The 14,931-nt window shown below is 40.3% G+C and overlaps 1 protein-coding gene across 34 annotated transcripts in view; it reads left to right on the top strand.

The window, feature by feature from the left end:
• LOC145451713 (uncharacterized) overlaps positions 1-14,931 on the top strand; it is a 312,192-nt gene that overhangs the window by 34,852 nt on the left and 262,409 nt on the right. For 19 of the 34 annotated variants that reach the window (XM_080329930.1, XM_080329931.1, XM_080329947.1 and 16 more), the window contains 7 exons: positions 655-756; positions 3,203-3,307; positions 4,084-4,185; positions 5,927-6,001; positions 6,408-6,509; positions 8,169-8,267; positions 9,052-9,114. In XM_080329930.1, the coding sequence (XP_080186056.1) occupies positions 655-756; positions 3,203-3,307; positions 4,084-4,185; positions 5,927-6,001; positions 6,408-6,509; positions 8,169-8,267; positions 9,052-9,114 (648 nt within the window). Of the gene's footprint in view, positions 1-654; positions 757-3,202; positions 3,308-4,083; positions 4,186-5,926; positions 6,002-6,407; positions 6,510-8,168; positions 8,268-9,051; positions 9,115-13,266; positions 13,336-13,406; positions 13,625-14,931 lie in introns of all 34 variants that reach the window. The other 15 variants (XM_080329936.1, XM_080329937.1, XM_080329959.1 and 12 more) reach the window with 12 other exon arrangements.

The following is a 14,931-nucleotide window of genomic DNA, read 5'->3' as shown; positions in this document are numbered from 1 at the left end:
AAGTTCACGTCCTTACTAAGAAGCTTGCCAAGGACGTTCAACAGCAACAGTTGTTGGCTGGTGCTGGTGACACACCGTGTTGCTTCATTCTGACAATGTTGTCTACATCACAATTTTTCATCATGCGCTACTTAATATAAGAATGATGCAATGCACAAGAAGTCTTTCTTTAGTTAGGATATTGCAGTACGTAGACCATAACATCATGTCTTTGTCTACTTATTATTTGTTGTATTTGACCGTTTATGATTCACAATGAGCAGACGATTAGCCGTTTACAACGGTAGGCCTATAAAATAGGCTAAAAGCGGTATTATATCAAATTATAAGTTCACCGACAGTGCAAAATCTACGATACAAACAAAATGCAGACGTCAAAATTCTTTTGACTTTATGAAAAATTTTGACAAATTTTGACCTAACGCCACAATTTTGACAAAATTTTGACAAATTTTGACATGTCAAAAAAAACCGCCCTAGTAATAACCAATGGAATATATTAACAATTCCACGCGCATCCATCGCTATTCACTCGATAGTGTTATGCTATATAAGCTTTTGTTCAGGTGAATTTTGCTTTCATTCCGCATGTGTAGCACAATCCATTGAATATGTTATTTTAGAAGCAATACGTTTCTAAATGTGATATTTCAGAGCGATGCCGTAGAGACAGCGATTGTGGAAACAACAGGGATTGCGATGATGGACGTTGCAAATGTAAATTTGGCTTCGACTCGGTTACTGGAGAATGCGTCGGTGGGTAGAATTACTTTAACGTGGGGTATTGCCTAACTTTAACTTTGGTGTGCCTGAATTGATCGCGCAATACTTCACGACTCTCGTAATTGGAACGATGACTGAAGCAAATGCGTCCGATGCGGAACAATGCATTTTGGTGTTTTTTTGAACAGGCTAAAATGTCTGTATATCACTTCTGAGTTGATGCACACTGCGCAGTTTACAAGATCTGACTCACAATTTCGCAAATTTTCATTCAATAGTGTCTTGGTATATATAGTGGTGTTCAACTCGACTTAAGGGTAAGCGAGTGGCAAAGTTTGTTAATACACCTCCGTCATGACACCAATGGAGGTGACTTCGAACTAGGGATGGTCTGAACCCCTGAAAGGTTCTGTGTGAACGCAAACGCGTACATCTGACGTCATGTGACGTCACATTGCTTATTCAAACCCTACATTTCTGTAAAGCAGGGGTCACCAACCCGGTGCCCGCGGGCACCAGGTAGCCCGCGAGGACTAGATGAGTAGCCCGCTAGCCCATTCTAAAAATATGTGAAATTGCAGCATTTACCAATATTCGTCAGATTATTACCAGCAGTGAGCTTCTAAATATATACATTGATTGATTCAGCTATTCTTGTTTAAAACACACTAACATGTAACTTAAATATATAAACACTTGAAAATATCTTCAATTACAATTAGTAATATATAGATGTATGTGATAGAATCACCAGAAATTCAAGTTACGGCGCATTGCCTATAAAGGCGACATGACGGAATGCCGTTCACGGTCATCTTGAAATGGTGGTGGGTTCCGTTACGATAGCTCGACGACCAGGACAATGCCAAAGTAGTAAACAATATTACTATTCGGAGTCAGATAGCCGTGAAGTACAAGCAGATTTTCAATATCTGTATACCGAATAGGCCTACGTATTGCATCTTTTGGCACAGCTTGTTTCTGTTACACTCAACGCAGTTTAATATACCATGTTTCTAACTTTCTGTATTCGTTGCTGGTGTCCGGTATAATGAAATCTTGGTCATTTCTGGATTCTGAACAGTTGGAGATTGAAATTGTAACACTGCAAAATGAACCCCACCTCAGTCTGCAGCAAACGTTTGGTGCATTGTTGATACGTAAAAGTACAGTGGTGTATGCGCAGCAGCTATGAAGGTTGCAAGCGTCTATGGTTCAACTTATCGTTGTGAATCAGCCATTTCGGACATGAGCTTCATCAAAAACAAACACACAACACGCCTAATTAATGCACATCTGGAACACTCACTAAGAATTGCAGTGTCAAGTTGAATACCAGAGTACAGCGCACTAGTTGATATCATACAATGCCCGGCTTCCCACTGACTGCTATAGAAACAGATAACATGATGTCCAGTCCTGCCCAGTGCTATGAATATCAAAGCGGAAATTCAGTGTGACACGGATAAACGGCGGGAGTAAATAGTAGCCCGCCGCTTCAATCATTACGCAAAAGTAGCCCTCGGTTGCAAAAACGTTGGTGAACCCTGCTGTAAAGTAATACATTAATATTCATGATAACTAGCGACGGCTATAACGAAATGTTGTCATAATGCTGAAGTACATGCTGAATTTTTAAACGGCCATACAATATATCATGTGGGACAATAAAATGCCCTTTTTATTCTGCAAAATCAATATCTTCCGTTGCTTTGCCAATAATTTCGACCAGGACTCGGCTAGACCGGACGATGCATTCTTACGATAGAGAAACACTGGTTTCTATACTTGCGACAGATATTGTTTCGAAACAGGTATTCAGTATCCAACACCTCAATCGGAGGGAATTGGTTTTTATGATACAACAGAGATATCCTATCATATTAAGATAGATCCCGTACTCCTGACAGATTTTGTACATTGCATGCATGTTTGGAGGTGCATGATCTTGCTGAAATTCTTTTCATGCTATCAACACCATGCGAAGTGTGGTCCGAAGTTGAAATGCAAAGAATTTCAGCCCGAGACGTTTTATTGACGTGGAAATTGTAATACATGTAAAATGTTCACAGTGCAGAACCTACCAAGGTTCGATTGTGAACGCGAACCTCCAAATTTCAGAGGTTCACTCACAGAACGCGAACTTGACACTCACGTTCACACCATCGCTACTTAGAACTACTTGTCGTAGGTTGTCTTGCCTCCTCATCGCTGACATCACTGCGAATGTAGTGCGCAATAATGCTTGCATGATAAGTGAATATAGCAAACTAAAAATGCTGGGAAGCACTCGTATAGAGGATGTGTGAATATAATAACCAATGAAATATAATACCAATTGCACGCGTGAATTCATCGCTACTAACCCAATGTGTAAGACACTTTCAATCCATTCTGTTATGCTATATATGCTTTTGTTCATGTGAACTTTACTATCATTCCATATGTGTAGCACTAAGCAGTGAATATGTCATTTTAGAAGCAACACGATGCCAAAGAGACAGCGAATGTGGGGGCAATGGGGAGTGCGATGATGGACGTTGCAAATGTAAAAATGGCTTTGACTTGACTGGAAAATGCGCCGGTAAGTAAATTCTCGTCAACCTGTGATAATCCCACCTGTCGTTTTTAACATCATCGCCTCCTGATTAAAGATGCATTACATCGTGATCGCCAAATCTGAATGAAGACCAAAGCGAATGTATCTGACATGGAAATAGTAATTATTTGAACAACCTTAAATGTTCACATATCACTTCTGAGTTGGTGCGCATTTAGCACAAGGTGACTCGCGCCTTCGCTAATCATGACGCATTGCAAAGAAAACAGCCACAATGTCGTTATGAGTTGTGAAATGCGCGACAATCGATGCTTGGAGATATCGACTGTAACCTGGGAAATAGATTTTCCTGTATATACCTGCGAGTAAATTAATTCTTTCTTCATGGTCCCCGACTTCAATCTTGAAAGTATTATATAGGCAAATTATATCACGATGGTTTTCACTAGGTCAGAATTAACCGAAATGTGGTATGAAGCGTTATTTTAGCTACTTGACAATTTAATTACGCGGCAAGAGTAATTTGAAAATAAAGTTATTTTTGAACAAAATTCAACTCACAGTTTTACAAAGTGACTTTCCCAAATGATATTATTGTCGATAAGGCGTGAAAATAATATATGCGATGGAAAACATTCACAATTACTTCCATATTAGTTTGTTCAGTAAGTTATAAGTAGCGTCATGTTAAATATGCCGCTGTTCAGGCAATCGGAATGTTACTATCATTTCAGGTAGGCAGCGCTTTGCATAGAACGCGCCATTTTAAAGTCAAGATATTCATAAATTCGATATTTCAGAGCGATGCCACATAGACAGCGATTGTGGCGCCAACGGGGAATGCGATGATGGACGATGCGACTGTAAAAATGGCTTCGATTTTGTTGATCGAAACTGCGTCAGTAAGCACAAATTCTTCAACTTGGAGCTTTGCCTTACGCTTAATATTATCTTCGGTGCCTCCTTTATCAAACGTACAATACTGGCCACCCTCAGAGGCGAAGTCACAGTGTAAGCAAATGTATTTGAGGTGGAAATACAGTGTGTTTTGAGCAGCCATAATGCTCACACGTTAATTGTAATTCGCGTCTGACCGAGGTCGACTTCAGAATTCTACCTAAGTGTTGGAGGTTTATATAGGCTCGTCCTCGACACCTCACCCACATAAGAGGTGACTTACAAAAAAGCTTTGCAATGGGCCGTACTACAAGTCGGCAAAAATGCAGAAAACCGGCCTCGTGTAAATTACCGTTGTAGTCGATAAGCACCATTAATACCCCAATCAAACAAATAAACAAACACATCAATTGTGAGTTCATGTAGGTAGATTGTATAGCAGTGATGGGATCAAGTCACTACCGTCGAGTCACAAGTCATTCGAGTCATTCCACGTTGTGACTGGAGTCAAGTCAAGTCGATCGATTATCGATGCTGACTCGAGTCAATTCAATTCAAGTCAATCAATTTTTGGAGGTGACTCGAGTCGGGTCGAGTCAAGTCAAGTGATGTCAAGTCAAGATTCAAGTGACTATTCAAGTCAAGTTGAGATTTCAAAGTACCAGACATAATGAATATTCATTGCATGATTTGCTAGGTGTTAGAAATACAGATTGAGTCCCATTTATTCTGAATCGAGTCGAATATAGAGTTGAATATATACACGCAACAAGGCGTTGCATCGCTTTCACAGAACTGCTAAACGACGCATGTAACGGTATAGCCACAATCTGTAATATCAGCCAAAATACACTACATAACCCACTTACACATACATGTTATACAGGTTAAACGTCTGCTCCAATTGTCGATGCGCAATATTAACGTATAAACGATATTCGTCCGATTTAAATCATACTATAGGGTTTGTTATACACTGTGAGAAGTCTATTGAAGAGAGATACATCGATACTAAATACCTGCACTGCAATAGTTTACGAAAACGTATGCTGTAAGCTGCGAATAGGGCGTTTGCGGTTTAATTTGTGATATAGCAATCGAGGCTCGATAAAACGCAAAATTATTTAGTGATTCGTTGCGCTCACAGGGTCCCACCAGCGTATATATACTGAGTGACCGTAGTTCTATGACATTGGTACGAATTTATCAGCGGTTTTCAAAACTTTCAATATATATGTTTATCAGTATAAAGTAAATAGGTTTTTTATTCGTGGTAACACAATAATCGTTTCTATGGACCGCTAAAGCTGGTGGGCTATGGTGTTGACCATTTAATGTATTCAAAATTATATAAATGCTGAATTACATATCTCTGAGCGTCGATAACTTCAAGAATTCTCTTTCCCGGCTTTCAGATGCGCCCTCGGACGGCGTTAGTCATAACTAACATCCCTCATTTTCGCATTCACATGTATAAATTGACTATAACTATTCATAGAAACAAACAACAACTGTCGTCTACTATATTTTTATCGCATATTCATAGGTCAATCAGAGCCGCATTTAGAGACTAACTTGGAGTCTCGGTTGAAAATCACTGATCTTTATGTTATATTTATCTCATTTATGGCAGTACAGCTCCCATACAGTAGTGACGTAATATCCGTTGTTGTGATATGTGTCACTCAATCTGTTATATACCTAGCTGTCTCTCCAGCCAGCCTATTTACAAGTCTAAATTTTCAGTAAACGACATAGCCAATCGCAACGAAGCCTCTTTCGGATTTGAGGGCGACAGCACCTTCTCACAAGGAAACCAGGGTACGCATTCGCTCTTCAGGCCTAATTAATGAACTCAATTTTCGCATCGATGATAAATTACATGTGATTACATGGTTTCTTTTCTCATTAATTTGTTTGGCATTCGTTCGGTAGTATATCATTGTGAATCGCGCAATATTGCTTGAATGATAAGTGAGGATAGCGAACTAATAATATTGGAAGCACTCGTATAGAGAATGCGTAAATGTAATAGCCCATGGAATATAATAACAATTGCACGCGCACATTCATCGCTATTCGCCCAATGTGTCGGGGATTCTAGCTCGATAGTGGTATGCTATATATGCTTTTGTTCAGGTGAATTTTACTATCATTCGATATTTGTAGCACTATGCATTGAGTATGCCATTTTTGAAGCAACGCGTTTCTAAATGTGATATTTCAGAACGATGCCATAGAGACAGCGATTGTGGACACAACAGGGATTGCGATGATGGACGTTGCAAATGTAAATCTGGCATCGACTCGGTTAATGGAGACTGCGTCGGTGGGTAGAATTACATTAACCTCGGGTATTGCCAAACGCGGCCTTTTAACTTTGGTGTGCCTGAATTGAACGCGCATTACTTCACGACACCCCAAATAGGAATGATGACTGAAGTAAATTCTTCCGACGCGGAACAATGAAGTTGTGGCGGTTTTTGAACAGCCCAAAATGTCTGTATATCACTTCTTAGTTTATGCACAGTCTATAAAATCCGACTCGCGCTTTCGCAATTTTTCATTCAATAGTGTCTTGGTATATATAGCGGTGTTCAACTCGACCTATAAGGGTAAGCGAGTGACGTAGTTTGTTATGACACCCCGCCTTGACAACAATGGAGGTGACTTCGAACTAGAGATGGTCTGAACCCCTGAAAAGTTATGCGTGAGCGCGAGCGCGAACCTATGACGTCATGCGACGTCATATTGGTTATTCAAACCTTTCATTTCTGTAAAGTAATGTAATAATGTACATCATAACTAGCGACGGTTCAGGCGATATGATGCCATAATGCTGAAGTACAAGCTGACTTTTTAAACAGCGATTTTATGTATCGAGTGGAACGGTAAAGTGCTCTATTAATTCCGTAAAATTCATATCTTCCCTCGCCTTGCCAATAATTTCGATGTGGATTCGGCTATAGATCGGACACGGACATATGTATTCTTACGAGTGAAACACCGGTTTCTGTAATTGCGGCCAGATATTGTCTCGAAACAAGGTACACAGCAGCCAACACCCTAATCGGAGGGAATTGGTTTTTATGATACAATAGGGATACCATATCCAGATAGACCCTGTTCTCCTGATAGATTTTGTGCATTGCATGTGGGCCCTACTGTATGCATTCTTCGTATCAATTTCGTTGATGAAGATATTTGATTGGTTGACTGAGGACAATTCGCTGACTTCCTACATGTGTGTTCCGTTCTTGCTATTGTGTGATTGCGGGCAAATCCCACAGAAGAGGGTCAATAAAGATTCACAAACGGAAATCTGAATATTTCGAGCAAATTCCCTTTGAAATTGGCCAATGCATGTTCGTGCTGAATTCCTTTTCATGCTATCACCACAATGCGAAGGGTGGTCCGAAGTTACAATGCAAATAGTTTCAAGTAAAGACGTTATGATGACGCGAAAATTGTAATATATGAAAAAGGCTCACAGTGCAGAACCTACCAAGGCTCGATTGTGAACGCGAACCTCCAAATTTCAGAGGTTCACTCACAGAACGCGAACGTGAAACTCACGTTCACATCATCACTATTTAGAACTACGTGTCGGAGGGTTATCTTGCCTCCTCCTCGCTGATATCATTGCGAATGCATAGTGCGTATAAAAGCCGGGAGTGAAGGTTTGCGTAGCCAAAATGTTAGCAGAAATGATGAATATATGGGTGCATGAAAATGCGAGGGAACGATGTCGAAAGAGCGCGAATGTGAAAGTTACGCGAACAATAAGCGAATCAGCGATAATCAACATTACTGAAGCCATCGTTGTGGGGAATATGACCTCAATAGGCGATAAGTAGCACTGTTGCATGCATGGAATAATAAAAACAATCAACCGCACCTAATTTCACTGTCATTCCACGCGTTGTGTAGCACCATGAACATAACAGCATTTTATATCGGCAAAACATTCATGCATGTGATATTGCAGTGCAATGCCACAGAGACAGCGATTGTGGAGACAATGGAGAATGCGATGATGGACGTTGCGAATGTAAAAATGGCTTTGACTTGACTGGAAAATGCGCCGGTAAGTAAATTCACGTCAACCTGTAATAATCCCTCAAGTCGTTTTTATCATCATCGCCTCCTGATGAAAGCTGCATTACTTCATGACCTCCAAATCTGAATGAACACTAAAGCGGATGTATCTGACATTGAAATATAAATTTTTTGAACAACCCTAAGTGTTGACGTATCACTTCTGACTTGGTGCACATTTAGCACTAAGTGACTCGCACTTTCGCTAGTCATAATGTATTGCGAAGAAACAAGCCACAATGTCGATATGAGTTGTGAAATCCAAATTGGCGCGGCCAAAGATGCTTGGAGATATCGACTGTAACCTGGGAAATATATTTTCCGGTATATTGACTGCTAGAAAATTTATTTTCTCCTCATAGTTCCCTCCTTCAGTCTTGAAAGTATTATATTGTAAATTATATCACGATGGTTTCTACTAGGTCTGAATTAACCCAAAGTTGGTATGTAGCGTTATTTTAGTTACTTGACAATTTAATTATTCAGTAAGATAAATTTGAAAATAATGTTATTATTGAACGAAATTTAACTAACACTTTTATAAAGTGACTTTCCCAGATGATAGCATTGTAGAGAAGGCGCAAAAATATTATATGCGATGGAAAACATTCACAATTACGCCCATATTAGTTTGTTCAGTATGTTATCAGTAGCGACATGGTATCTATGCCGGTGTTCAGGCAAACCGAATGTTACTATCATTTCAGGTATGCAGCGCTTTGCATAGAACGCGCCATTTTAAAGTCATGATATTCATAAATTTGATATTTCAGAGCGATGCCACAGAGACAGCGATTGTGGATTTAACGGGGAATGCGATGATGGACGTTGCGAAGGTAAAAATGGCCTCGATTTTGTTGCTCGAAAATGCGTCGGTAAGCACAAGTTCGTCAACTTGGAGCATCGAAATACGCTGAATTTCAGCTTCAGCGCCTCCTTTTATCAAATGTACAATACTTTACTACCCCCAGACGTGAACGTCCAGTGTGAGCAAATGTATTTAAGGTGAAAATATAGTGTGTTTTGAACAGCCGTAATAATTACACGTTAATTGTGGTTCGAGACCGACCGAGGTCGACTTCAGAATTTCTACCTAAGTGTTGGAGGTTTATCTAGGCTCATCCTCGAAACCTCACCCACGTAATCGGTGAATTACAAATAGTCTAGAAGTGGGCCGTGCTACAAGTCGGCAGATGCGGAATCAAAAATGCAGAAAATCGGCCTGGTGTAAATGACCGTTGTAGTCGATAAGCACCATTAATACCCCAATCAAACAATTATACAAACACGTCAACTGTGAGTTCATGTAGGTAGATTGTATAGCAGTGTTGGGATCAAGTCACTAACTTCGAGTCACAAGTCATCTCGAGTCATTGCACGTTGTGACTCGAGTCAGGTCGATTCAAGTTATGTCAAGTCAAGTCAAGTCAGGTCAAGTCAAGAATCAAGTGACTATTGAAGTCAAGTTGAGTTTTCAAAGTACCAGACATATTAAATATTCAATGCACCATTTTGCTAGCTGTTAGAAATACAGATTGTGTCCCCATTTTTTCTGAATCGAGTTGAATATATACACGCAACGAGGCGGTGTATAGCTTTCACATAATTGCTAAACGACGCAAGTAACGGTATAGCCCCAATCTGTAATTATCAACCAAAATACAGGACCTCAGAAAGATGAAAAATTGGGATGGTATATATACTACACTACACTACCCACTTACACATAGATGTTATACAGTCCAAACGCCATCTCCAATTGGGTATGCGTAATATGGACGTATAAATGATATTCGTCCGAATTAAATCATACTAGGGTTTGTTATAGGCTATGAGAAGTTTATCGAAGAGAGATACATTGATATTAAATAGCTTTATTACCATAGTTTACGAAAACGTATTCTGTTTGCTCCGATCTCTGCGTCTGCGGTTAAATCCGGTATAAAACAATCGAGGCTCGATAAAACGCGCAATTATTGAGTGATTTGTTGCGCTAACAGGGTCACGTCAACGCATCGTTAACAATAGGGTTGTCCATAATTTGGAAAATCTTACAAATCCTCGGTTGTAATGTCTTATTCGATAGATTATTGATAAAAAACGACACTGAGCCTGAAAGAAGCTCACAGAAAGGCCGTTAAGATTTCGTGCAAAGCGTTTGAAAGTAGCTGCCGAAGAATGGGCGTGCCACCGACCATAGAACGGCGAGAAGACTAGTAATCAAGAAACCACAGCTCTTGATTGGATAATCGGCTATGCTTCAATGACCACGTCAGCAGCAGCTTGCTGATAAGGTGAACAAGGAGTCTGCTACTGGCGGCGATTCTGAAAGCGCATTGTATGTAGGTTGACAGATAATGATTTAGGATTGATTCAAGGTGTCTTGAGGTACGAAATACATGATGTACAAACAACAGCTGCTTCACAAAAACGTCTAAAGCATGACCGCTTCATTGTGAAGGAAACCGCTGTAGCCTATATGCCTTGTTTTCAACGAGGGAAAGCATAGGCGCTTATGCAAGTGGCGACGGATTTCTAGTTTCAGAAATAATATATCATTATTGAATACAAAGATGAAGCTTAACAATGACACTATAAGTTAGGTGATCTGATTGGGCTCAGGTTCCAGTACATAGTTAAAGTTTTGATTGCTCTAGCGATCGGCTGAATCAGACGGTTTGGCTTAGCACTCATCAGATGTTTGCAGCAAATTGAATTCACTTGTAAATGTTTTCAAAGTCCCTAATGATGTCGCAGAAACGAGGTTTAAATGCAAGCACAGGCCCTGCTTGATATGATATGCAAACTATGCTGGATACTATGCACTATGCAGCATTGTCTGTGTTTGTTAACTTTACACCCCTTTTCTGCGCGATTATTAAGGAATTTGACATATCATATCCAGCATATTATGTGCTTACTTTTACGTCTCTTTTCTGCGTCATCATCAAGGACTCTGACAACACTTGCAAGTGAATACAGTTTGATGCAAGCATCTGACAAGTGCCAAGCGTGACCCGCTGATTCAGCCGACCCTTAGAGCTTTCAAAACTTCAACTATGTACTACAACCTGAGCCCAATGAGATCACACAAACTATAGTGTCATTGTTAAGCTTTATCTTTGTATTCAATAATTATATATTATTTCTGAAACTAGGAATCCGTCGCCACTTGCATAAGCGCCTATGCTTTCCCTCGTTGAAAACAAGGCATATAGGCTGCGGCGGTTTCTTTCACAATAAAGCAGTCATGCTTTAGACGTTTTTGTGAAGCAGCTGTTGTTTGTTCATTATGTATTTCGTACCTCAACATACCCTTAATCAATCCTAAATCATTATCTGTCAACCTACATACAATGCGCTTTTAGAATCTCCGCCAGTAGCAGACTCCTTGTTCACCTAATCAGCAAGCTGCTGCTGACGTGGTCATTGAAGCATAGCCGATTATCCAATCAAGAGCCGTGGTTTCTTGATTACTAGTCTTCTCGCCGTTCTATGGTCGGTGGCACGCCCATTCTTCGGCAGCTACTTTCAAACGCTTTGCACGAAATGTTAACGGCCTTTCTGTGAGCTTCTTTCAGGCTCAGTGTCGTTTTTTATCAATAATCTATCGAATAAGACATTACAACCGAGGATTTGTAAGATTTTCCAAATTATGGACAACCCTAGTTAACAATCAGTACTCATACGAGATACGGTTTGGTAGAAACTGATCCCCTGATGACTTGAAATTGACTCCTAAATTTTGCTTCGAGTCACGAGCCATTCCCCATTTATGAAGGGTCGAGTCAAGTCAAAAATTTTCAAAGACAACAAATTCTACTTCTACTTGTAGCAATTTTATACTGCTTTAGAAAGCACTACTTCTACCTGCACTTGTGTAGAGTTCGACGCGACAGCTTCTACTTCTACTAGAGCCGCCTCTTGACTACTTTTACTCTCTTTGCTAGTTGGGCGTTTTAAATGCAACGGAACGGTGGCGCACTTTCAATACTAACAGCTCAGAAAACTGAGTGACTTTGACAGGTTACAGTTTTATCAGCGATTTTCAAAACTTTCCTTATAGATTTTTATAGTAAATTGGTTTTTCATTCGCGGTAACACATAAGCGTTTCAATGGTCCCTTAATTGCAGAATTAAACAACTTTGCGTGTCTTCTGAGCGTCAAGTCTAGGGTTGCCACACGTTCTGACTTTCCAGATATGTTTGTTTGTTTTGGGGTATTCATGGTGGTTGGCGACTACTATGGTCATTAACACCAGGCCGATATTCTTCTTATTTCCGTAACTGCCGACTTATAGCACGGCTCACCTCCAGGCTTTTGTAAGACACCGCTGACACGGATGAGGGGGCAAGGAGGAGCCTAGGTAAACCTCCAACACTTAGGTATCGAAATTCGGAAGTCGACCTCAGTCGGACTCGAACCCGCACCCATTAGTGTTGTAGCCGCGGATTATACCACTTCACTATCTCGCCACTTCCAGACATGTCCGGAGTTTCACCGTTCAAAATGCGTCCGAGAGGAAATGCTAAAATATGCGCAAATATCCGGAATTTTGAAGGCTTGAATGGGGAGGGGTGAAAATTCTTTAATAAATCAACATAAACAATGCCATATTTGAGGACGATTTGTGCTACTTCAAATTAGTGTCGCGTATGTAAATTTTAATATGGGTACCCCTGTCGTCGCAAGAATAAGGTAAAATAACTATAATTTATGCATGACATATGTTACGGTTTTATCAGTGGTTTTTAAAATTTTCTTTATATATTTTTTATTATAAAGTAATTTGGTCTTCATTCGCGACAATAAGCGTTTCTATGTCCCTATAAACCTGGTGGGTCATGGTGCTTCCCATTTGACATATTCAAAATTCTAGAAATGCTGAATTAGGCTACACATCCCCGAGCGTCCTCTGAGCGTCAAGACATCAGAATTTTCAACCCGCAAATATCGTACAAACTTGTAAATAACGACGCAATTTCAGGTAAAAATAGCAGGGACTTCCAGAGTGCAGCAGTCGCGGAACCGCGTAGCTTCTACCATGGGAATGAAGGTATAACGCCTTCTCTAGTAATATACGAAGGAATGTCTTATTGGGTTAATTCTTCCATTTCTTCCCAACAGGAAGATGCGATGTTTTATACGGCGATAAATGCTATGTGTTGATCGTGGGACGAATGAATCTTGGAGAAGCTAAATCGGCTTGCAAAGCAGCGAAAGGGAAATTAGCTAATATCTATAGCGAAGAGCACTTTGACCTAATTCGAGCACTGCTTCGATCAAGAATACCGACGAACTTAAACTACATTAATGCGTGGCTTGGGATGACAATAGACTTATCGGTAAAGTAGAATGTTTGTCTTCCATTTATCCCAGATTTACGTAAACACATGCATGTCATGTTGAATGAGTCGATTTTTGTAGTCAACAAGGACTTTAATCACTTTATTCCGAGACGCTAACTTCGCTAGATAGCTTTAGCTCACAGCATGTATACGTGTGATGTTATGTCTGTGATCATGACCAGCATATGTCAAAGCAGGGATGGCCAACTTGAGATTTATGAATAACTGCGCGGGTCACTTGAATGTTGATGACCTTTTATTAGTCGTTCGATAGGAGCGAACCGAATTAGCTAACGTTGAAAACAATACATATATTACTACGCATTAAAATTGATAACATGGCTGCGCCACGCGCGAAATATTTTCAAGGTTAATGAATGAATTCGATCAATAATATTATTGCTTGCATATATTGCTGGTTGCCTTTGTATACAACTGGGATCATTTGGCAAGGACAGGATCATTCGGCACTTATAGGCATATCAATATCGAAGATTTCAGTGAACATGCGTCAATCATTTTGTGCCTAGGTTTCATCGCCGACGATCGTACTGTGAGCGCACACGCGAAGTCGCATGTTGGACGACACGTTCTCTTTTAACTTGGCATATAGTCTGTTAGACTCAATTCTGTAAATTACCTATATTTTCCATTTTCAGTAGACGCTCAAATACTAAATCAAGAAATCGTGTGATAATAAATCGCGCGAAGTGCTAAGATAAATTTCAAGTCAAATAAATTTGCTATGAAATATTGTACATGGTCATATACGAAAATCTACGAAAAATGTGGCTGGCCCCTGGCTACGCCTATGCGTCTGAACTGATGTTTAAGTCATCAACATCCCAAATTCTGCGGTCAGGCTAATCAAATTTTGGTTGGGCTTCGAGAATTATCTCGCGGGCCATATTCGGCCCGCGGGCCACGGTTGGTTGCCCATGTGTTAAAGTTTACTGGGCAGGTCCGAGTCATGAGAGAGCGACAATCACTTCGTGGCGATTCGACGACACAGTTACGTTGAAGTGTGCATGTTTTCTAAATTGTCCAGGCGGTGAAATCTGATCCTCTGAAAAGGGATTTAAGCAGGCACATCCAGTATCCGGGTATAGGTATAGCCTCGCGACCTCAACCTACGTGCCACCATCCACCGATATGACAGCAACAAGTTAGCCATTATACGAGTATTAGTCACAAACTAATAAAATGTGCACATATGCCTATAGCATGTACCGATCCAATGGAATAGTCCGAAACTGCTATGTTGTCATTTTGCTCGCAAGAAAGATGCTCGTTTGAGGGTCCCC

Source organism: Botryllus schlosseri, chromosome 12, assembly GCF_051294905.1.
Source record: "Botryllus schlosseri isolate E-star chromosome 12, Bs_hap1, whole genome shotgun sequence".
NCBI classification, from domain to species: domain Eukaryota; kingdom Metazoa; phylum Chordata; class Ascidiacea; order Stolidobranchia; family Styelidae; genus Botryllus; species Botryllus schlosseri.
This window is presented reverse-complemented; position numbering and strand designations above follow the sequence as displayed.